Source organism: Rhinoraja longicauda, chromosome 14, assembly GCF_053455715.1.
Source record: "Rhinoraja longicauda isolate Sanriku21f chromosome 14, sRhiLon1.1, whole genome shotgun sequence".
In the NCBI taxonomy this organism is placed as follows: Eukaryota; Metazoa; Chordata; class Chondrichthyes; order Rajiformes; family Arhynchobatidae; genus Rhinoraja; species Rhinoraja longicauda.
Genome location: NC_135966.1, coordinates 53291008 through 53316581, shown reverse-complemented (window position 1 = coordinate 53316581; position 25574 = coordinate 53291008). Strand labels below are relative to the sequence as shown.

The 25574-nt window shown below is 43.4% G+C and overlaps 1 protein-coding gene across 2 annotated transcripts in view; it reads left to right on the top strand.

The window, feature by feature from the left end:
- The window catches only part of LOC144600263 (C-terminal-binding protein 1-like), a 125891-nt gene that overhangs the window by 5611 nt on the left and 94706 nt on the right, over positions 1-25574 (top strand). For both annotated transcript variants that reach the window (XM_078411838.1, XM_078411839.1), the window contains one exon: positions 13206-13395. In XM_078411838.1, the coding sequence (XP_078267964.1) occupies positions 13332-13395 (64 nt within the window). In that variant the 5' untranslated portion in view covers positions 13206-13331. The remainder of the gene's footprint in view (positions 1-13205; positions 13396-25574) is intronic.

Sequence of the window (25574 nt, the reverse complement as noted above, 5' to 3'; positions counted from 1 at the left end):
GTGGTATTTGAGTTGAGAAACTACAGCGCGTTCTAAAACTTTGGACAGAAAGGGTAGATTGGAGATTGGTCTGAAGTTGTTTGGGGTGTCAGGGTTGAGTCCAGGTTTTTTCAGAATGGAGGTGACAGCAGCGATTTTGAGGGATGGCGGGACGATGCCAGTGGACAGGGAGGAGTTTATTGTTGCAGTGATAAGTGGAGAGAGAGCAGGAAGGCAGGCCTTGACAAAGCTGGAGGGGATGGGGTCCTGAGAGCAGGTGGCAGTTTTTATTCCTGTGAAGAGGTCAGAGAGGTCGGTGGTGGAGACTGATGGTGGTGGAGCTTTGAAACCCGAAAAGGTACTAGCTGTATTATTTTGGCGTATGCAAAATATGGCACCTCTGACACAACTGTTCTCCCTTGGAACTGTACTATGTGTTAGTCTGGATTTTTTGTGCTTCGGTCTTGAATGGAATAAGAACAAGCAACCATCTGACTTGGAAATGAGAATTCATTTGTTTGACATTCTCAACAATTTATCCAATTCCTCAAGAAGATTGAATATACAGCATAGAGAGTGAGGAGAACCAGTGCCAAAGTCTGCTCGGCATGCTTGTTATTTTTGAATGCCTGAAGTGACATTACAGATTTCCATTTGGAAAAGGATATTTGGGCTGCCACAGGAGCCTGAATTGTATTTGTGGCATTCTCTCAGTGTATGGCACAAAATGCTTATTGAAGAAAATGATAGGGTATCTACAAGCATTAGATCACTGTCCCTTGCTCTAGTGTTTCATGGTTGGGGAAAATATTTTGTCATTTAATATATTATCACTAAATATTTTGTCGTTGTTGTGCGGAAGGGTCTTGGGTAGATGTCATTTGGTTTGTAAGTCCACAGGCCCTGTGAGGGATAGTTTACCTTCACTTTACTTTTTTGACATGTCGTTGAGACTATTTTCCAAAGATCATACAGTGCTTCAGTCCCAAATTCCTCCATTTCTCTTGCAGTCAGTTATTTATTGGGACACAGGGATCCATTGCACAAAGGCCGACAAATCTTGATTGTTTCAGGATTTTGTTCAACCAAGCTTTGTGGTTCTTCGGTGTTCTTTTTGGCAGGGAATCCTCTGCTGTTTTTTTTCCCTTTCGTATAATTAGAAATTAGATATGTTGAGGCAATTTGTATTGTCAAATTGCTGATATCTTTGCTGTAATAAAATGTATAATTAAAGCTTGATGTCAGTGATTGATATTAGAATTTTTCAGATGTAAATGCTCCTTGAGCTGTGAGAGTGATGATTTCACACGGAAACTGATTGTTTTAGCTAAATTCTTTTACTCCCACTCATAGATTGATAACTCCAATTTGCACACAATAAGCCTTGCTTTATAGTAGGGAAATGTCCCCAGATAGTCGAGGACAGAAATGTGAGGCAAGTCAAAGGGGAAGAATTGGAGCTGTACAAAAAACAAACAATGGGTTTTAGGGCGGGGATTGAAAGATGACCTGCGGGTGGTGAAGGAATGCTTGCAAAAAGCTGAAGGTGGAGGCAAGAAAATTAATGAGGTGAGAGTAAGGAAATTTTAGTATTTCTCGAAGAATTGTCATCATGATGCGAATATGAAGCCTGAAACTAATATGTCATCAAAGATGGCTGAGTAGGATTTGATGGTATAGGATAGAAGTTGAATATTGTTGGTGTATACAGAATGAAAGTAGGAGCACTGGAGTGGTTGAATCTAGTAAAAGCATCAGCTGAATGCAAAAAATATATATAATTTGTGGGTTGCTGGCCAGGCCAGCATTTATTACCCACATCCTCATAGACCTCAAAATTGTTGTGGGCTACTGCTTTGATATGCTGCAGTCCCTTTGGAAAGACTCCAACAGTGTTGTGGGTAGAGAGTTGCAGGATTTAATTCCAGTGATGAAGTAGTAGTTACAGTATGTTTCCAGGTCAGGTAGTGCATGCCGTGAAGGGAAGCCCTCAGGTGGTGGTATTTTCCATATACCTGCTGCTCTTGTTCTATGCGGCAAGTAAATATGGGCAACTTGGAGCTCCATCTTTTCAAGACATGCGCTTAATTTTAGTAGTGTTCAGTGTCTGATTGCAACCTAACCTTAAATGAATGTAAATAAAGTGGAAGGTGACCATTGCATGGTTATGAAAATTCAAGGGCACATGCCTGTTGATAATTTCACATCATTTGATTTGCATGTGATGTTGGAGGAAACATGGGTAGCGCTCTTGGTAAGTGCTGCTATTGATTTAAAAGAATGCTAATAAGGAGCTTGAACTTTGGTGTTGAACAGATCCTGGAAAATATGTCTAATGTTTCACCGTGCAGAACATTATCATAAGCTTTCTGCCCCCCCACCCCCCCCGTGTGGCGTTAAACTGTACTGCTGGATTTGTGTGTAGAACAAACATTTGGGTGTCTACTATGTAGAGTGGAGAATCTGGATATGTGCCTCAGAAATTTTACTGGAAGCCCAGTGAAATTTAAGAAAAACTCAAGTGCATTTCTTTCTCATCGCTCATCAACTTTCTGCAGTTTTTGATGCAATTGACCACACCATCCTTTCCATTGACTTTACTTAGCTCAGCATTTTCTAGTGACTTGGCTGGTATGGATATTTTAGTTTTTGAGATCTTTGCTTCTGGTTGTTTTGGTCAACGCAGACATCTTTGCAAAAAGCAAGAGCTACTGCATTTTACTTGATAACATCTTCGAAGTATTATTACAGAATTCTGCCCATTGAATCTGTTGGTTCTTTGAAAAGCAATCCATTTAGTCCTCCTTCCCCTAGCTTTGCACTATTTTACTTCTATGTATTTTGTTCCCTCATCAACATTTTAATTGAATCTGGATTGGCCATATTTTTAGCCAGTGCATTCCAAGTTCCATTGCTCAAAAAAAGGTTTTGAGGGGGTAGGAGAAATGTATCGACTTTCAGCAGAATTGATTTGTGATAATAAAGGGGCATGTTTGATATTTATATGGATGGCCAAACTGAAAGTGAGGATATGTGCATACAGCTTCTTGCAGAAGGCAGGAAGCTTTTATTTTCTCAGAGACTCATTCATTAATTTGGATCAAGATGTTGGCTAATGCATTCACCGTAGAGTATTGCAGTGGTGCAGTTTGTAGAGTTGCTGACACACAACTCTAGTGACACACATTTAAAGCTGACCTCTGCTATATGTGTGGAGTTTGCATCCAAGGGTTTTAAGGGAAGTGGCTGCAGAGATAACGAACAGTGTAGAAGGAACTGCAGATGCTGGTTTACACCGAAGATAGACAATCTGAAGAAGGGTCTCAACCCGAAACGTCACCTATTCCTTCTCTCCAGAGATGCTGCCTGACCCACTGAGTTACTCCAGCATTTTGTATCTATCTTCGAGATAATGAAATTTTTTTTGGAATGTTTTCAAACTTGATGAAATCAAAGATGGTGCCAGAAGATTGGAAAATGGTCAATGTATCTCATACAATACAATATATCTTTATTGTCATTGTACAGGGGTACAATGCGATTGGGAATGCGCCTCCCATACGATGCAATAAATTAATTAGCTAGTCAGTATTAATTTAAACAAACCAAAGAAACAAATTAGAACAGTTTTAAAACAGAATAAAGTGCAAGTATGTCTGTGCCGGTTCATCGTGCGATGTGACCATCCGGCTCAGCAGGACCGATTCATAGCAGCTATGGCCCTGGGGATGAAGCTGTTCCTGAGTCTGGAGGTGCGGGCGTAGAAGGCCTTGTATCGTCTGCCCGATGGTAGAAGTTCGAACAGATTGTTGCAGGGGTGTGAAGAGTCTTTGTGGATGCTGGTGGCTTTTCTGAGGCATCGTGTGTTGTAGATGCCCTCCAAGGCTGGTAGCTTGGTTCCGATAGTCCTCTGAGCTCTATGGACTACCCGCTGAAGAGCTTTCTTCTCTGCCTCCGTGCAGCTGAGATACCACACAGGGATGCCATGTGTAAGGATGCTCTCTATGGTGCAGCGGTAGAATGTCGTCAGCAGCTGTTGGGGTAGACCAGACTTTTTCAGTGTTCTTAGGTAGAACAGTCATTGCTGTGCCTTCTTGACCAGCGCAGCAGTGTTAGTGGACCATGTTAGGTCCTCCGAAATGTGAGTGCCCAGAAACTTGAAGCTGGACACTCTCTCCACGCTGTCCCCGTTGATAAAGATCGGGGCGTATTCCCAGTTGTGTGACCTACGGAAGTTGATGATCAGCTCCTTGGTCTTGGTGGTATTTAGGGACAGGTTGTTATCAGAGCACCAGTCCGCCAGGTTCTGCACCTCCGCTCTGTATTTTATTTCATCACCGTTAGTGATCAGCCCAATCACCGTTGTGTCGTCTGCAAACTTGACAATGGTGTTGGTGTCGAATGCAGGAACACAGTCGTGTGTGAATAGGGAGTAGAGCATGGGGCTCAGAACACAGCCCTGTGGTGTGTCGGTACTCAGGGTGATAGTGGAGGACAGGTGCGGGCCCATTCTCACTGCCTGCGGTCGCTCCAGCAGAAAGTCCAGGATCCAGTCGCATAACGACGAGCTGAGGCCTAGCTGGTGGAGTTTGGTGATGAGCTTGGTGGGGATGACCGTGTTGAAGGCAGAGCTATAGTCAATGAATAGCATCCTCACGTACATGCCCTGTCTCTCCAGGTGAGTCAGGACAGTGTGAAGAGCCCTCTGTGGATCTGTTTGCCCTGTGAGGCAGGGATGCTGGATTTGATGTGTGAGAGAACCAGCCTTTCAAAGCACTTCATGACTATAGGAGTTAGGGCAACCGGACGGTAGTCATTCAGGTTGGTGATCTTTGCTTTTTTCGGCACCGGCACTAAGGTGGATTTTCTCAAATAGAGAGCAAAATCAAAGATGAGGAACTACTTGACAGTTGGTTTATCATCTATTGTTGGCAAGATACAAGAGTGTAACAGAACCTGAATATAATTAAACCTGATCAATATCATTTTATGAAAATTATGTTTAACAAATATGTTTGAATTTGCTGAATATATGGCAGGTTGGACTGATACATAAGACTTTATCGATATAGTATGGAAATAGGCCCTTCGGCCTACCGAGCCAGCATCGACCAGCTATCACCCCATATATTAGCACTATCCTACACACACTAGGGACAATTTACAAGTTACAGAAGCCAATTAACCTGCTTCCCATGTCTTTGGAGTGTGAGGATACAGGAACACCCGGAGAAAACCCACACGGTAACAGGCAGAATGTACAAACTCCATACAGAGGGTATCGAATCTGGGTCTCTGGAGCTCTAAGACAGCAACTCTACTACTGTGCTATTGTGCTGCCTAGAAAGGAACCAGTAGATGTAATGGATTTAGTTTTTCAAAAGCATTCGAAAAGGTGTCGCATAAGATGTTCATGATTAAGTTAACAGCACAAAGTATTGGAGGAAGTTTGTTAGCTTGGATTGAAACCAGGCTGTAAAGTGAAAACAGATTTAGAATAGACTAGACCAAGTGGACCCGTTGGGCCCATTCCTCGTAGAGGGGTGTGATTGAGTGAGGCTTGGACCCAAAACCTCTCTTGTATTGTAGCACCCTCAACCCCCACTCAATCCCCCCTCCTCCCCCTACTAACCCACTCCATCCCCCCTAGCCACCCCCACTTGCCCCTCCCCTGCCCCCACCCGGGAACGCGGGAGGATGGAGTAGCTGAGTGTTAGACCAATGCAGTAGAGGTTTGGGGGAGTTTCAAAGGGGGTTCAGGGGGGATGAATTGGGTGAATGGAGGGTGGAAGAGAGGGGGGATAATGGGGCTGCGGAATGGCGTGGGTGAGAAGAGGATAAGGGGGTGGGTTGTGGGGGGGGGGGATGATAAGGAGTTGAGGGGGTGTGGATGAGTGGGGCTCTTAAAAAAGAAAAACCTGAAACCAATTTAAGTTAATGCAGCACAGGTTTGGGGGAGTTTTAAGGGGGATTAAGGGGGGAATGGAGTGCGTGAGTGGGGCTCTGAAGAAAAATGCTAAACACAATTTCAGTTAATGCAGGAAAGGTTTGGGGGAGTTTTAAGGGGGAGGGTTGAGGTGGGAATGGAGTGCGTGAGTGAGGGGATGGGGTGGCTGAGTAAGGGGAGGGTGTTAGACCAATGCAGTCGAGGTTTGGGGGAGTTTTAAAGGGGGTTCAGGGAGGATGCATTGGGCTTATGGGGGATGGAGGAGAGGGGATAAGGGGGCTGAGGGGAAGATAAGGGGGTTGAGGTGGGTTGTGGGGGGGATGATAAGTGGGGTTGAGGGGGTGTGGATGGAGTGGGTGAGTGCGGCTCTTTAAAAAGCCTGAAGCCAATTTAAATTAATGCAGCACAGGTTTGGGGGTGTGAAGGGGAATTGAGGGGGGAATGGAGTGCGTGAGCGGGGCTCTGAAAAAAATTCTAAATACAATTTCAGTTAATGCAGGAGAGGTTTGGGGGAGTTTTAAGGGGGGGGTTGTGGTGGGAATGGAGTGCCTGAGAGGGGGGGTTGAGGTGGGAATGGAGTGGCTGAGTAAGGGGAGGGTTTTAGACCAATGCAGTGGAGGTTTGGGGGAGTTTTAAAGGGGGCTCAGGGGGGATGAATTGGGTGAATGGAGGGGGGGATAAGGGGGATGGAGTGGGTGAGGGGAGGATAAGGGGGGTTGAGGTGGGTTGTGGCGGGGGGTGATAAGTGGGGTTGAGGGGGTGTGGATGGAGTGGGGCTCTTACAAAAACCTGATAACAATTTAAGTTAATGCAGCACAGGTTTGGGGAGTTTTAAGGGGGATTAAGGGGGGAATGGAGTGCGTGAGCGGGGTTCTGAAAAAAATCCCAAACACTATTTCAGTTAATGCAGGAGAGGTTTGGGGGAGTTTTAAGGGGGGGTCGAGGTGGTCCGCTCCCCCCTCCTCCTCCTCCCCCCTCTCCTCCCCCCTCCCCCCTCTCCTCCCCCCTCCCCCTCACCCAGTCCGTCACCCTTCACCCACTCCATCCCCCGTCAGCACTGCCACCAGTCGGGCGGGTGCCCCCCCCTCTCGGTGTGGGAGAGACGACTACACCTCCCGGCGGTCAGCGCGGCCCGATCTGAGGAGTGGCAGGCGCGAGGCATGCCGGGACGGGCGGCTCTGCTCCGTGGGGGGGAGCGCATTAGTGAAAGGTAGGGGGGGAGCGCATTAGTGAAAGGTCCGGGAGGGGGCGGGGGAGCGCATTAGTGAAAGGTCCGGGGGGGGTGGGGCGGGGGAGCGCATTAGTGAAAGGTCCGGGGGGGGGTGGGGCGGGGGAGCGCATTAGTGAAAGGTCCGGGGGGGGGGCGGGGGAGCGCATTAGTGAAAGGTCCGGGGGGGGGGGGGGGGGCGGGGGAGCGCATTAGTGAAAGGTCCGGGAGGGGGCGGGGGAGCGCATTAGTGAAAGGTCCGGGGGGGGCTGATCTGTTGAAGACGTGCGGCTCGCATTGCATTGTGACGTCACACGCTGAACGCGGGGGGTGGGAGCGCGAGCTGATCTCTCATAGGTGCACGTGTGCCATTGTGACGTCACACGCTGAAGCCCTTCAGGAAATGGGATAGAATTGAAAATTTTAAACTTTAAAATCTCTCTAGCTTTAAAAATGTAGCTTCAATTTGAATGAAAGTAGTTTTAATATATGGCCAGGATAATGGTGAATATGGTGGTGCAAAAAATGTAGCGCTATGGTGTACTTTCCTTAAAAAGGATGGGAGGGGATCCAAAGGAGATTCACCAGACTAATTACTGGAAAGACAGGCTGAATGGTGTGGGTTTGTACACCTTGGAAGTTTAGAAGAACGAGGGATGAATCTTGTTTAAACATATTCAGATTGTTCTGCTATAATCCAATAGTTGTGTTCCTAAGGACATTCATTATAGCAAAAATAATGTTGTAGAAACAATTGTGTTCATTGGGAAAGGGGATTCAGGGGCTAGAGACTTTCAGACTAGCAAAAACAAAGTTATTTTTCCTGCAAGATTTTCAAAATAAAAGTCTTCGCAACAGCAATGTTTACTTTACCAAAGGCAATATGACACATTATTATAATAGAATATAGTTGCATGTGTTTATACAAACAGTTGTATTTCAATGGCTACCTGCAGTGAAACAGGCAGACTATGTTTTGAAGAGATCAATAGTGTCTGATTACTGTGGGAAGTTTATATGGAAAAGTTTATATGCGGCATGGTGGCGCAGCGGTAGAGTTGTTGCCTTACAGCGAATGCCCCCGGTTCGATCCTGACTACGGGTGCCGTCTGTATGGAGTTTGTACGTTCTCCCTGTGACCTGCGTGAGTTTTCTCCGAGATCTTCGTTTTCCTCCCACACTCCATGTAGGTTAATTGGCTGGGCAAATGTAAAAATTGTCCCTAGTGGTTGTAGAATAGTGTTAGTGTGTGGGGATCGCTGGGCGGCGCAGACCCGGTGGGCTGAAGGGCCTGTTTCTGCGCTGTATCTCTAAATCTAAAGAAACATTTTTTCCCTAGACAGTTTTTCCCCAAGACAGCGTTTTTTTCTGCTTGTGAAATTTCCAAGTAACTTCTGCCCATTGTAAATCTTTGTATTACCAATTCAGCTGGCATAATATAAATGTTATTCCCATATTCATCAATTATGGTACATCCAGTTAGCGTTCTGGAAGCACATGTTATAGAACAACATGTCCAAGCTCCCTTAGGATCTTGTATGTTGATTTCCCCCGAATGGGAGAGTTGTAAACAAGGGAATGTAGCTACAAAATAAGGGGTCAGTCATTTAAAACTATGGTGCATAAAAGCTACTGTCAGAGGATCTCTTGAGTTCTCTGGTCCTGAATGTGGTGGAGGCCAGATATTTGCATTTCTAGTCGAGCTAGATACATTTTTGAAAGAGTAAGTTATGGGAACTGGCACAGAGAAATGTTGAGACTAGTGTAGATCTGCCATGATCATGTTGAATGGTGGAGCAAGCTGGAGAGATCCAGTACTTTCCTGTTCTGGAGTTGAGCGGAACAGTTTCCTTCTGGAGAAGGTTAATACTTTGCTTTTACATAGTTGTTTGGATTTTGTACTGTCTACATGGTCACTTGTAATGTGTTTTGAGGAGTATTCTGTGGATAATGTTCTGGCGACCAGGAACTCTTGGTAATCGGCTCCTGTCTTACAGATGAGATAGCTATTGGTAAGTCCCTTTTACCTAATGCATATTATGAGGGATCTCTGATTCTGTTTTGCTTCTTCTGTTAAGTGGTACACAGTTTAATTTACTTGTACACAGTGGCTGATGTGGACATAGACTTGATACGTTGCATATTGTTAATGGTGGGAGAGCAAGTCCATGAAAAGTCCAGGTTATGTTTGTACTTCTCCGTCTATTATTGATGACCTATCTTTTAGGTCAGGAAGGTGAAGACATTTGAAGAATGACCCTTTGCGCTCTCGTCATGAGTTTTTAACCATAACCATAGGTTTTTAAGCTCACTAGGTCTGACTCAAAATACTTTGTATGGGATTAGTTTGCTGCTAATTACTTTTTTTGTGGCCACTCAGTGGGGAGATTTCCAATATCTATCTACAAAATCTCTTGTTTGTTTGTTTATTCCTGAACTACAGCCAAAACGGTACACGAAAGCACAACAATTTTAGGCCCACCATACTGACTGGTGCTAATGGAAGAAGTTTCATTGAAATTGGTGTTATATTTGTGGTTATTCACATTTTAACGTTTAAATCTTTCTCCGAGGGATGGGGGGAGGAGGGAGGATAAGGGGGGTTGAGGTGGAGGGGGGGATGGGGTTGGGAGGAGGGGGGATGGGGTGGGAGAGGGGGGGATGGGGGAGAGGGGGATCGGGTAGGGGAGGAAGGGGGGGATGGGGTTGGGGAGAGGGGGGGAGGAGGAGAGGGTGCTGCACTAATGCAGGAGAGGTTTGGGCCCAACGGGTCCACTTGGTCTAGTGGAGCTTACAAATCTGAGCTGCCCTTTTAGATTCCATGGGGAGTCCATCCACTCTTGGTGCCAACTGCATCAGTAGCACAATGGAAGATGGATTTGGATTTTGGCAGAGTCAGATTTGAGACTCTCATGGAGAAGTGCAGGCAAGTCTGACAGCAGTACCCTCCTGCTGGAAGATCTCTCCTATTCTTTCATTCTATCTTGTTCCCTGAATTAAGGATGTTACTGGTATGTTTAGCCATTGCAAATACAAAATCAGTTGTCCAGTGATTCTCCATATGGTAAAAGTGATATTGCAAACTAGCTTCTCCAATAGCTTGTAGCGGGAAGGATCACATTTGAGGCAAAAAAGATCCAGATCTTTATTCATTATTTGCTGAGTTAATTCCTGTCTGGCAACAAATCTTCCTCGAGTTGATGTTGGGAGGTTAGCCATAGTCACTGTGAAAATTGCCTCCTAGAAACTATTGTTACAAAGTCACTTTGGGTATTGATGTTATGGAATAAGTATAGTTGCAATGTTATGCTTTGTTGAATAGTTTACCAGTTTATGTGTAGATACTAGGAACTACAGATGCTGATTTGCACAAAAAAAAGTGTCTTATTGACAGTCAGGCAGCATCTCTGGAGAACATGGAGAGGCAATGTTTTAGGTCGGGACCGTTCTTCAGACTAATCATAGTTTTCTGGTTGAGTCTTAAATTTAAGAATAACTAGAGCCATGGTATAAAATAATGCTAGATACAAAATGCTGGAGTAACTCAGGGGGTCAGGCAGCATCTCTGGAGAGAAGGAATGGGTGACATTTCTGGTGGAGACTTCTTCAGATGATAAAATGATGATTGACTTGTGAAACTAACACAATCAATATCTTTTGAAAGATGTAGTGATGAGAATTTACTGAGGCAAAAAGTATGGAAGCTTGGGGGTTGCTGCCTTATTGAGCTCTGACACATCGGAGATTCTGGCAGAGCCTTCCTGAAGACCTTCTGATCAGGAAACGTGTGTTTAGATTGTGTATGGATTTCTATATTAAAAAGGTTCAACAGGAAGTGCATTGAAAATTCTGGTGAAATGCAAATTATAATTCTGATTTGCAGTACCACATCAAGGTTATTAGACATGCATGTTCCAGGTTATGTGTCTACCTTGTCTGGATTCAGATGACAATATTAGAACTGTCAAATGTTCCTTTTGTGATTTTGTAACAGCTTCCATTTTTATAGTGAAGTATTATTCCCCTATGTAGGAAAAATAACTGGATGCTGGTTTAAATCGAAGGTAGACACAAAATGCTGGAGTAACTCAGCGGGTCAGGCAGCATCTCTGGAGAGAAGGAATGGGTGACCTTTCGGGTCGAGACCCTTCTTCAGACTGATGTCAGGGGAAGGGGCGGGACAAAGATAGGATGTATTCGGAGACGGGGGAAGCAGGGACTACCTGAAGTGGGAGAAGTCAATGTTCATACCGCTGGGGTGTAAACGGCCCAAGCAAAATATGAGGTGCTGTTCCTCCAATTTGCGCTGGGCCTCACTCTGACAATGGAGGAGGCCCAGGACAGCAAGGTCAGATTGGGAATAGGAGGGGGAGTTGAAGTGCTGAGCAGACGGGAGACCAGGTTGGTTGAGTCGGACTGAGCGGAGGTGTTCAGCGAAATGATCGCCGAGCCTGCGCTTGGTCTCGCCGATGTAGAGAAGTTGACATCTGGACTTTCCAGGTGAGGCAGAGGTTCACCTGCACCTCCTCCAACCTTATCTATTGTATCCGCTGTTCCAGATGTCAACTTCTCTACATCGGCGAGATCAAGCGCAGGCTTGGTGATCGTTTCACTGGACAGAACAGAAATGATCCCTTTGGCTCAGAATGTCTGTAATGAACATGATGCCAAATTAAACCAATATTCTCTGCCTTCAAGTGATTCATATCTCTCCATTCTCTGCATATCCGTGGGTCTATCTAAATGCCTCTTGATTACCATTATCATATCTGACTTCACGATCACTTTGGCAACGCATTCCAGGCACTCACCGTTCTGTGGAAAAAAAATCGAAAGAAGCATTGCCCTACAGATCTCCTTTAAGCTCTCAACCCCCCCCCCCCCCAAAGCTATGGCCTTTAGTCCTTGACATTTCCATCCTGGGAGACAGGTTCTGACAGTCTACCCTATCTATGCTTCTCATAATTTTATACACTTTCAACAGGTCTCCCTTTAATCTCTTGATATCGCAGTGAAAATGATCCCAGTTTGTTCAACCTCTCCTTGCAAACAATAGCCTCTAATCCAGGCAGCATTCTGATAAACCTCTTCTGCATCGTCTCTAAAGCCTCCACATCCTTCCAGTAAAAGGCGACAAGACTGTGCACTACTCCAATTGTGGGCTAACTGAAGTCATTAAATTTGCAGCTTGACATGTACTCAATGCCCGACTGAAGGCATGCATAACCTATGCTTCTTTGCCACTCTCTACTTGTGTTGCTACTTTCAGGGAGCTATGGATTTGAACTCCAAGATCCCTCTGTGCATCAATGCTGCTAAGGGTCTAATCATTAACTCTATACTTTCCCTTGCATTCCACCTCCCTAAAATGCAACATTTCACACTTGCTCTGGTTAAACTCCACCTGTCTTTTCTCCGCCCATTTTTGCCTGATCCATGTCCCGCTGTATACTTTGACAGCCCACTTCAATGTCCGCAACTTCACATATAGCTCTTGGTCACAGTTCTCCAGCCAGAACAATAGTTTTTCACCACAACCCTCTGTCTTCCATGTGCATAGTATAGCTGAGCCATGTGGAACTACACTGGTCTTCCAGTGATAAAGGCACTCGCTTTCTGCCACAGAGTTGATTTTTCAATCACTGACACTGAGCAACGGTGGATACAACAGTTTTATCTGAGTTTAAGTGTATGAAAGGCCAAGTCTGAGATCAATCCCACCCAAAACATTTCAGAATTATGACTGCCTGGACACCGTTATCTGGAATTACGTTGGCTTGTAATTAATATGTGCACAAGTGGGTAACCAGGATGTGTATGCTTGCACCTTTGTAAATGAGCAAGTACATTAAAATAGCATTGAATACTACAACTGTTGCATATTATGTGGGAATCTTACAGGTGGTTCATTGAAAATGAGCGAGTTCTGTAGCATATTAATGGGGAATTGTCATCTTTACACTTGTCATTTGGAGTTCTGAAAATAGTTTTTGGCTGAACTTTGGCGAAGGCAGCGGAAATTCTACTTCTGCTGGAAATTATATAAATGTTTATCTTTTTTTTAAAAAACAGGCCAACAGGCAATTTTGGAGATATCGAAACATCTGCGTTTTTGATGCCTGTCTCCAGTTTTTGGTGTGGTTGCAAAACTAATCGTCCTCCTGTTGTGGTGGTGCTGACCTCTGGCCAGTAGCTCTCATGTCTGTGCCTGTTATGGACAAACACAAAGTAAAGCGAGCACGCCTTGATCGTATATGTGAAGGTAAGAGTTTAAATTTGGAAAAAACTCATCTGAGTATATGCCTCAAATTATTATGTTTTTAAGTTAAATATATTTGTTCATGTTGCATGTGGTTATTTACCAGTTTATATCACATCCACTCCAAATTCTACTTTTATCTGCTCTTGAGGGGTGTCTGTTTACACATCTTGCTATGCTTACCTCTTCCTTGCCAACAATGCACCCTTCCCAACCCTTCCGAATTTGGCGGAAAGTTTCCACTTATTTCATTTTCGCTTTTCCGATTTCACCTCACATTTTTCCGTAAAACAGTCGGTAAAACAGTCGGCCGCTAGAGGTTGCTAGGGGTTCTGCGAGAAATCCCCCGTGCCCTGGAAGTCTCCCCGAAAATGTGGCACCTAGGCTGGGCAAGACAGCCAATCTCGACCTCATCGGGACTTCCATGGCCGATCGGTAGGTTGAATAGCCAACCTGCGGCCGGGGCGCTGGAACTCCAGCCCAGCTGGAGCCAGCACATCTATCCCCATAGCCATCTCCCTTGGCCGGCTGGATAAACCAGCAAAGCTCTGGAACCAAGAGAGCCAAAAAATCAGTGGTGGAACTGTAATGAGTAAATATTAAATTTAAGAGCAAGGTTATATAACTATATTAATTAATTAAGACGGGGTTAAAATATAAAACACAACAGAAAAGCCAATTACCATCTTTTTGGCCTGATTATAACAAGAGGATTTCAGTATAGGAGTAAAGAGGTTCTTCTGCAGTTGTATAGGGCCACATCTGGAGTATTGTGTACAGTTTTGGTCTCCTAATTTGAGGAAGGACATCCTTGTAATTGAGGCAGTGCAGCGAGACATAGAAAATAATAAAAGGACTGGACAAGCTAGATGCAGGAAAATTTTTCCCAATGTTGAGCGAGCCCAGAACCAGGGGCCACAGTCTTAGAATAAAGGGGAGGCCATTTAAAACTGAGGTGAGAAGGAACTTTTCCACCCAAAGAGTTGTGAATTTGTGGAATTCTCTGCCACAGAGGGCAGTGGAGGCCAAATCACTGGATGGATTTACGAGAGAATTAGATAGAGCTCTAGGGGCTAGTGGAATCAAGGGATATGGGGAGAAGGCAGGCACGGGTTATTGATTGCGGATGATCAGCCATGATCACAATGAATGGCGGTGCTGGCTCGATGGGCCGACTGGCCTCCTCCTGCACCTATTTTCTATGTTTCTATTCTCAATTAATGTGCGAATTTACTTGAAGTACTTCCGTATGCTTAGTTGAGTCGCATATATCAACTCTTTCTTCATAACTTAGTCATATATTTTATGACCATTGTTCTTTTATTCAATACTAAGACAATTGGGATGTGTAAGGAAAAAGCAAACAATTTTTTTTTTGTGTTGTAAAAAGTATTTCTGTTCAATAACCTTTCTATAAATAGCAGAATATAGTCAGATATTGTACATGTAGTCCAAGAACTGCAGACTGTTGGAAATAATAGTCGTTTTTCACACATGGATGTAGCGCAAAGCGTACACGCATTTGGCGTGCATACTTTTTTTTGCTGAAAAGTTGCATTACGCGCCATATTATGAATTTTGATGTGAAATTCTGAATTTTGGACATCAAAATGATGAATTTGTAAAATCAAATGTTGGGAGGTCTGCATTTGGTGATGCAGATTCTTCATCAGTTGTTCATAGTCTTAATATGGCAAATGAATATTACTGCAGAACATTCTCCACAAAAGCTGTGTGCAGAAACAACATCCTTCCCTGATCTAGAGGATAAGTTTTTCATGGTGCTCAGTGAGAAGTCCGGAAAGGGTTGTGGAGGTCATTGTAACAGCAATCAGTGTTAATACAACATCGGAGTTAAAGGAAGGAAGGTACATAGGTTTTAGTTTGTTTGTTTTGTGGGAGGAAACATTTATCTTTGTCCTCAAGTCTGTGAGGAAAGGCTCAGAAAGTAGTAAGATTCGTAAATATATTCTAATCCATTCCATTTTGAGTTCTACCTAATAATGTATTTAGAATTTGTTTTTTTAGGTTAGTTTTTTTATTGGATAGTGCCATGCTGCTTCAAGTGATAACACTTGCATTGTTGACCCAACTTGATGAATACCAGATGGGCTACCTTTGGTTTGGCATTTAGTGCAATGTCTTTTGAGCGCTCTCTCAAATGGGTCTGCATGTGGTCTCAGATTCTTTACTCAGGCAGTCATTGGTTACTTTGTTTTTAATGTTAAATAGACCAAGTGGATCCGTTGGGCCCAAACCCTCTCCTGCATTGGTGCAGCACACTGTCCTCTCCCCCCCCCTCCCCTCTCTCCTCAACCCCCCACCCCCTTCTCCCCCATTCCCTCTTCCTCTCCCCCTCCCCTCCTTTTAAACTTTAAAATGTGAATAACTTTAAAAATATAAGACCGATTTCAATAAAACTACTTGCATTATCACTAAAGTGACAATGGTGAGTAAGGTGGGCCTAAAATTGTCGTGCTATCGTATACCGTTTTGGCTGATGTTCAGTCACAAACAAGATAACAAACGAGAGTTTTAGTATATAATAATGATGGGTTTCATCAAAATATTACCCAAGAAATCTATTAAGTTATAAATGCTCAAAGTTTGCAGTAAAAACAGTGTTCTATTCACCGAGTATCATCTATTTGTCCCTTCCATTTTGCTGAATTATAGAATATAAACTTTAACCAGGATGTGGTCCAATGCCTTTGTTGTACATTCTTCTTTCCCCAAATGATTTGTCTAAATGCCTCGATTGATTACCTTATCAATAATCACTTAAACTTTAATGCAGGGCAAAATGAAATTAGCCTTTTGTATCTTGACTAGTGATCCCAAATCTATACCCCCAATTACTGTTCCTCTTTACTGTTGAATTTCTAGTGCACATGGTTACTATTTCCTACTGTCTCGTGTTCCTTGGTTTCCATGTTTATTTTATCAGTTTCTCTGTAGATTAACTTGAAGACTTAGGAAAACAGCAGAACTTGCCCAAAGTCCACAGAAATGTTGTTTCTTCCTGCGCAGCATTGATAACTTTTGCTTCTATTATATGAAATGCATATCACAGTTAGTTCTGCACAACAGGCATTGCATGGGGCTTGATAATCTGATATGTCTTTATTGAGTGTACCAGTGTCATTTTTTTCCCTTGCTAACTTGTGACTGCTGAAATAGTTATCCGGGTTGATGGCTACTCTTTAAAACCTTAAACATGTGATTGTTATTGAAAGGAATTTTGGATATGAATGGGAGTTAAAATTTGATCATCCAGATCGATGGTCGCCACTTTTCCATGCACCGATGAAATTGTTATGAATCTGGTGGTGCTTGTTTTTTGTCATAATGTCAATGCATTTTGATAAAGGATTGCCAAATACCGTCCGGATCTGGGTGTTTGGAAGAATTCCATTCCCAACTCCGCTGTAACTACAAGGCAGTAGTAACTTGGCATACAATCGCTGGTGCTCGATTAGCTCTTCCTTTGAAGAAGTTACCAACAGTGCCCGTAATTATTATTGTTATCTGTTGGGGTACAACACATTATGTTCAAACTATGAAAATGAATGAATTACATTGCCAAATCATTTATTCGTTGGTGAATTGAAGGTGACATGATGTATCTTTTTATTAGAAATTTCTTTTCACGATTGCAATCCAGTTATTTGTGCGTGCTTTGTGATTATGCACCTTGTTTACTTGCTGGATCATGAACATGGTACAATAGAGACTTTCTCATTAGCTAGCTTCCAATTGTGTCAAGATTGTTCATTTCAAAAATTATTGCTGTCATCTCTTGAATAACTGGTTGACTCTTAGAAGAGTGTTTAGACCATCCCAGCTCAATGTACAATATACCTTTAGCCATCCGGATTTTCTGGGGAACTGTGGTATTGCTTACTGGTTGCATGAGAATTGTCCAATAAGAATATTAGCATGTATCACTCACTAGGTGTTCTGTAGATCAATCTTTAAATAAATTATCAAACTATATGTCATTCCTTTTTTTAAAGAACATTGGATTATACTGAAATTCTGTATTTTAAGGCCAAAGTGTCAATGTAAAATCCAGGGAAAATAAATCAAAGGAAAGGCTGCACTCGCCTTCACAAAGTGCCAAATCTTCAGGCTAAGTAACTACTAATTAATCTCCAACTGCATTGTCCTTGTGCATAAATGTAACAAAACTATAGTTTCACACCTATTTTGCGTAACACTTGAAATAAAATGTTTTAATTAAGCAATTGCTTAATATCTTCAATTTTTTGCCAGTTTCATAATTTTTTTCGTAGAAATTAATGAAAGAATAAGTTTATTGGCCAAGTATGCATATACAAGGAATGTGCCTTGGTGATCCGCTCACAAATGACAACACAAACATACAGTTAACAATTAAGAATAAATAATAACCACATCAAAACAATAAGGATACAACATTGCAGTCTAAGCATGTGGGTGAAAATAAACCAGAGCAAAAAAGAGACTACAGACTTTGGTTATTGAGTAGAACTATCACTCGTGGGAAAAAAAGCTGTTTTTATGTCTGGCTGTGGCTGCTTTGACAGTCCGGAGTCACCTTCCAGAGGGAAGTGCTTCGAAGAGTTGGCCAGGGTGAGAGGGGCAAGAGATGATGATCTTGCCCGCTCACTTCCTGGCCCTTGCAGTGTACAGTTCGTCAATGGGGGGAAGGTTGCAGCCAACAACCTTCTCAGCTGTTCGAACGATCCATTGCAGCCTCCGGATGTCGTGCTTGGTGGCTGAGCCAAACCAGACCATGATGGAGAAGGTGAGGACGGACTTAATGATAGCAGTATAGAATTGGACCATCATTGCCTGTGGCAAATTGTGTTTCCTCGGTTGCCACAGGAAGTACATCCTCTGTTGGGCCTTTTTGACTGTGGAGTCGATGCTGGCCCCCCATTTAAGGTCCCTGGAGATGATGGTTCCAAGGAACTTAAATAACTCCACAAATGCTCTGCTAAAAGGCTTGTTCCAATTGTAGAGTTGTGCAAAGAACTCTTTCTTAATATTTTTTCTGGATATGTCACTGCAGCTTGCTTTATTTTAAATGGTTAGCAATAATCACAGCACCCTGATTTTGAACCTCTCAATTTTGATATGCTTGGCTTTTTGTTTCTTCAACCATTTACATAACTTGGAGAATGGTTTCTCTTGTTAATTAATTAAGCCACATGTGTATGGTAAATGATTATTCTCGGGCCATTGGCTGGGATTAAGGTACATCTCCAGTTCTGTAGGTTGTGAGATGACTGCTGAAGCCACTGGGGGACCTACAGACTCTGCTACAGATGGGGTAGACCATATCTAATGATGTAGGCAGGTGGGTGGTTTGTGAAGTGATGCATTCCTTCTGCTGTTGAGTGCTCCCAATGCCCAGTCTTGGAATTATTGGCGTCATCGTTAACTCTTCTTTTCCACGTTGAGTAGTCATGACCTACAGATCCCTATCTACAAAGGAGGCTTTGAAAAAAATCCTTAATTCTGGTTGTATGATCTCTTTTTATGACTGCTCTAAAAAGAATGTCTGCTTTTGGAAGTGGAATATTGGTACACATACAAGGCCTCTCCAATTGAGCCAAGTGAGTGGAAGACATTAATGCTGGGAAAATTAGGCTGAAAGAAGATGCTTTATGCATATTCATCCAGTTAATTTGGAGCCTTCTATGGTGTCAGAATGCCTGTTTTGTTTTCTCCACTAATCATTTATGTTGTAACATTTTCATTGTATGCAAGATGGCATTTCATGTATCATAAAAGTATGGTGTAATTAAACTTTCTTGTAAAAGTACTTGCATGGCAGGTATCGAACCTCCAGAAACACCATCAAGCAGATTTGGCATCTCCTAACTTTATGAGGGACGTCAAGGTTGTAGGAGAAATTTGGGATTGTTCTTCAGAGATTTTTGAAAGGAGTCTAAAATCACAAATAGATTTTTGGTGGAGTAAATGGATTATTTCTAAGACTGAAGAATCAGGAACAAGGCGATTTATGGATTGAAAGTGCTTACCAAAAGAATCAAAGATTGCATTATGGTTTTGCTTCCTTCCCAGTTTAGAGATACAACATGGAAAGAGGCCCTTAAAGCCACCAAAGTCTGCATTGACCAATGATCATCCGTACATAGTTCCACATTATCCTAGTTTCGCATCCTACACTTTAGGTGCCATTTACGGAAGCCAATTAGCTTACAAACCTGTACGTCTTTGGATGTGGGAGGAAACCAGAGCACTTGGGGGAGACTCGCGTGTTCACAGGGACAAAGTGCAAACTCCATACAGATAGCACCCAAGGTCATGATTAAACCTGGATCTCTGGCGCTGTAAGGCAGTAACTCTATCACGCATTGCTGTGGCCTCCCCCCCCCCCCCCCCCCCCCCCCCCCCCCCTCCAAAGGATTGTGTACTTTGGGCCATTTCTTGTTTATTGTGCAGTGTATGCTTATTGCCTGTTTTTCGAATAATGCTGTTCACATTGACCCCCTTACAGTTATAGCGGACAATCGGCAATAACGGATACCATTCTCCTTATCTGCCCCGACTGATCTGTTATATGGAGGGTTTACTGTAGTACATGGTTGAAGGGTAAGTCTCTGGCGGTGTAGTTGTCCCTCCTTCCTGTTTTGAAATATCAGATTGGATGTTTTGACTGTGGTTTGCATGTTCTCCATGAGACCACGTTGGATTCCTATGGTTGCACTTGTTCCCTCCCACATAACATAGAAACATAGAAAATAGGTGCAGGAGGAGGCCATTCGGCCCTTCAAGCCAGCACCGCCATTCATTGTGATCATGGCTGATCGTCCACAATCAATAACCCGTGCCTGCCTTCTCCCCATATCCCTTGATTCCACTAGCCCCTAGTGCTCTATCTAACTCTCTCTTAAATCCATCCAGTGATTTGGCTTCCACTGCCCTCTGTGGTAGAGAATTCCACAAATTCACAACTCTCTGGGTGAAAAAGTTCCGTCTCACCTCAGTTTTAAAAGGCCTCCCCTTTATTCTAAGACTGTGGCCCCTGGTTCTGGACTCCCCCAACATTGGGAACATTTTTCCTGGTTAGTAGTTAATTGGCTCCTTAAATTGCCCCTTGTCGAGATAGATGGTGGAACTGAGAGGATCATGGGTAGAATCGGCTACTTATAAAATGAGAATGTGGGGAAATTAGATTATATAGACACACAAAGCTGATGAGCTAAATGACCTCCTCTAGTGTCTTAAGGAAGTATGTAATATGTTTCAATGAGTTCATTCTCAGTCGTCTGAACTTCAGAGACAGTAGGCCTATTAGGTACAAATCTCTCCTCATAAGACTTTCCACAAATCAAGCTCATGGGTCTTCTCTGTGGCCTGCCGAAGGCAAGAATAGCCAGTTATAGTTTATAAGATTATCAAAACTGTCATGAACTCCATGCGTGTGGTCGCTAAAATTGCAGCAAGGCATCCTTATTTTCTGTTTTTATTATCTCGCAATAAAGGGCGATGATCATTTATTTACTGATTACATATTTCTAATTTGAAGATGATCTGTTTATCTGTACCTTTTTTCTCCCTATTAATCCTAATTAATGGTAGTTATCCATATGAACCTTGTGCACCTAGCACCTTATTAAATGCCACTTGGAAATCTAAATAATGAATACAAGTATGTTGGTTTCCGTATTTTGCTAGTTGCATCAGTTGTTTTTGACATCTGATATTGTGTTAAATGGATCTGGCCCCCCAGCTGTTTGACATAACCTAGTGGATCTAACTATGTATCACATTTGGTTCACTCTGTGTCAGAAAAAATGAAGTACCCTTTCTAGTTCACACTCGGATTGGCCATTATCTGGTTTGATTTCAGTCAGGATTTACATTTTTAAACGTGGATAGTGCTGTAGTTCCCTATTTCTCATAGCTTCTCAAATCATGGTATAGCATTATTCATGAGTCATTGAAACCTTCTTCCATATATTAGAATATTCTCCAATATCCTAATATATGGAAGAAGGTTTCAATGACCCATGAATAATGATGGCAGTCAACCCATAAGTCAAGTCAAGTCAAGTCAATTTTATTTGTATAGCACATTTAAAAACAACCCACGTTGACCAAAGTGCTGCACATCTGATTAGGAAAAAAAAAAGAAACATACAGTGGCAGGCAGCCAAACACAACGGCGCGGCTAAGGGTGGCAGTCAACCCATTGGCTGGTATTGCATCCACCTTATGTGATCATGGCTGATCATTCTCAATCAGTACCCCATTCCAGCCTTCTCCCCATACCCCCTGACTCCGCTATCCTTAAGAGCTCTATCTAGCTCTCTCTTGAATGCATTCAGAGAATTGGCCTCCACTGCCTTCTGAGGCAGAGAATTCCACACCTTCACCACTCTCTGACTGAAAAAGTTCTTCCTCATCTCCATTCTAAATGGCCTACCCCTTATTCTTAAACTGTGGCCCCTTGTTCTGGACTCCCCCAACATAGGGAACATGTTTCCTGCCTCTAACGTGTCCAACCCCTTAATAATCTTATACATTTCGATAAGATCTCCTCTCATCCTTCTAAATTCCAGTGTATATAAGCCTAGTCGCTGCAGTCTTTCAACATATGATAGTCCCGCCATTCCGGGAATTAACCTAGTAAACCTACGCTGCACGCCCTCAATAGCAAGAATATCCTTCCTCAAATTTGGAGACCAAAACTGCACACAGTACTCCAGGTGCGGTCTCACTAGGGCCCTGTACAACTGCAGAAGGACCTCTTTGCTCCTATACTCAACTCCTCTTGTTATGAAGGCCAATGTTCCATTGGCTTTCTTCACTGCCTGCTGTACCTGCATGCTTCCTTTCAGTGACTGATGCACTAGGACACCCAGATCGCGTAGTACGTCCCCTGTTCCTAACTTCACACCATTTAGATAATACTCTGCCTTCCTATTCTTACCACCAAAGTGGATAACCTCACACTTATCCACATTAAACTGCATCTGCCATGCATCCGCCCACTCACACAACCTGTCCAAGTCACCCTGCAACCTCATAGCATCTTCCTCACAGTTCACACTGGTGAAGGTGTGGAATTCTCTGCCTCAGAAGGCAGTGGAGGCCAGTTCGTTGGATGCTTTCAAGAGAGAGCTGGATAGAGCTCTTAAGGATAGCGGAGTGAGGGGGTATGGGGAGAAGGCAGGAACGGGGTACTGATTGAGAGTGATCAGCCATGATCGCATTGAATGGCGGTGCTGGCTCGAAGGGCTGAATGGCCTACTCCTGCACCTATTGTCTATTGTCTATTGTCACCCAGCTTTGTATCATCTGCAAATTTGCTAATGGTACTTTTAATCCCTTCATCCAAGTCATTAATGTATATTGTAAATAGCTGCGGTCCCAGCACAGAGCCTTGCGGTACCCCACTAGTTACTGCCTGCCATTCTGAAAGGGACCTATTTATCCCCACTCTTTGCTTTCTGTCTGTCAACCAATTGTCTATCCATGTCAGTACCCTACCTCCAATACCATGTGCTCTAATTTTGCCCACTAATCTCCTATGTGGAACCTTGTCAAAGGCTTTCTGAAAGTCAAGGTACACCACATACACCGGCTCTCCCCTGTCAATTTTCCTTGTTACATCCTCAAAGAATTCCAGAAGATTAGTCAAGCATGATTTCCCCTTCGTAAATCCATGCTGACTCGGAACAATCCTGTTACTACTATCCAAATGCTCCGCAATTTCGTCTTTTATAATTGACTCCAGCATCTTCCCCACCACTGATGTCAGACTAAGTGGTCTATAATTTCCCGTTTTCTCTCTCCCTCCTTTCTTAAAAAGTGGGACAACATTAGCTACCCTCCAATCCACAGGAATTGATCCTGAATCCATAGAACATTGGAAAATGATCACCAATGCGTCCACAATTTCTAGCGCCACCTCCTTAAGTACCCTGAGATGCAGACCATCAGGCCCTGGGGATTTATCAGCCTTCAGTCCCATCAGTCTACCCAACACCATTTCCTGCCTAATGTGGATTTCCTTCATTTCCTCCATCACCCTAGGATCTCTGGCCACTAGAACATCTGGGAGATTGCTTGTATCTTCCTTAGTGAAGACAGATCCAAAGTACCGGTTCAACTCGTCTGCCATTTCCTTGTTCCCCATAATAAATTCCCCTGCTTCTGTCTTCAGGGGACCCACATTTGCCTTGACTATTTTTTTCCTTTTTACATACCTAAAAAAGCTTTTACTATCCTCCTTTATATTATTGGCTAGTTTACCCTCGTACCTCATTTTTTCTCCCCGTATTGCCTTCTTAGTCATCTTCTGTTGCTTTTTAAAAGAGTCCCAATCCTCTGGCTTCCCACTCTTCTTTGCTTTGTTGTACTTCTTCTCTTTTATTTTTATGCTGTCCTTGACTTCCCTTGTCAGCCAAGGGTGCCTCTTACTCCCCTTAGAATCTTTCCTCCTCTTTGGGATAAATTGATCCTGCAACTTCTGCATTATTCCCAGGAATACCTGCCATTGCTGTTCCACCGTCTTCCCTGCTAGGGCCTCCTTCCAGTCAATTCTGGCCAGCTCCTGCCTCATGGCTCTGTAATCCCCTTTGCTATACTGTAATACTGACACTTCCGATTTTCCCTTCTCCTTCTCAATTTGTAGAGTAAAACTTAGCATATTGTGGTCACTGCATCCTAATGGCTCTTTTACCTCGAGTCCCCTTATCAGATCAGGTTCATTACACAACACTAAATCCAGAATTGCCTTCTCCCTAGTAGGCTTCAGTACAAGCTGTTCTAAGAATCCATCTCGGAGACACTCTCTTTCCTGGGGTCCATTACCAACCTGATTTTCCCAGTCTACCTGCATGTTGAAATCTCCCATAACCACCATAGCATTACATTTGCGACATGCCAATTTTAGCTTCTCATTCAATTTGCACCCTATGTCGAGGCTACTGTTTGGGGGCCTGTAGATAACTCCCATTAGGGTTTTTTTACCCTTACAATTCCTCATTTCTATCCATACTGATTCTACATCTCCTAATTCTATGTCACGCCTTGCAAGGGAGTGAATATCATTCCTCACCAACAGAGCGACCCCACCCCCTCTGCCCACCTGTCTGTCTTTTCTATATGTTGTGTACCCCTGAATATTCAGTTCCCAGCCCTGGTCCTCTTGTAGCCATGTCTCAGTGATTCCCACAACGTACATGCCAATGTCTAACTGAGCCTCAAGCTCATCCACTTTATTTCTTATGCTTCGTGCATTTAAATACAACACTTTAATTTCCGTATTCACCTCCCCTCTCACACCGGTCACAATTGGCCCTGACCTTACTCTCTTATCCCTTCTAGAACTTCCCTCCCCACTCATTCGATTCATTAAGGAAATGATAACCGAGAATTTAGAAAAGCAAACTTGAATATGCAGTTTCATGCAGAGGCCCATGGGCATATGGAATAAGCTGCAGGGGAGTTTATTGTCATGTCTACTGAGATACAATGAAAATCTTTTTGTTGCATGCTATCTAGTCATGGAAAAGACTATACAGGATTATAATCCAACCACCCACAATGTACAGATAAAGGGCACAACATTTTGTGCAAAATAAAGTTTGATATTAAAAATACTTTAAAGGCTTCTGGTGAGGTAGATGGGAGGTCACGACGACACTCCAGCGTGTCGTGAAAGGAGGATTCAGTTGCCTGATAACAGTTGAGAAGAAACTATCCTTGAATCTGGATATATGCGTTTTCAAACTCCTGTACCTCCTGTTTGATGGGAGAGGGGAGAAGAGGGAGTGACTAGGGTGCGACTGGTCCTTGATTTATGTTGGTGGCCTTGCTAAGGCAGCATGAAGTGTAGATAGAATCAGTGCAAGGGAGATTGGTTTGCGTGATGGTCTGGGCCATGTCCACAATCCTGCAATTTCTTGCGGTTTTGGATGAAGCTATATCTAAACCATGCTTTGAGATAAAATACTTTATATGGTGCATCTATAGAAATGGGTGTGGGTTGTTTGGGACATACCGAACTTCCTAAGCCATCTAAGGAAGTAGAAGCGTTGGTATGCATTCTTGGCCATATCTTTGACGTAGCTGGTCAGGGAAAATTGCTGGTGATATTTATTCCAAAGAACTTGATGCTTTCGACCATCTCTACTTCGGCGCCATCAATGTATACC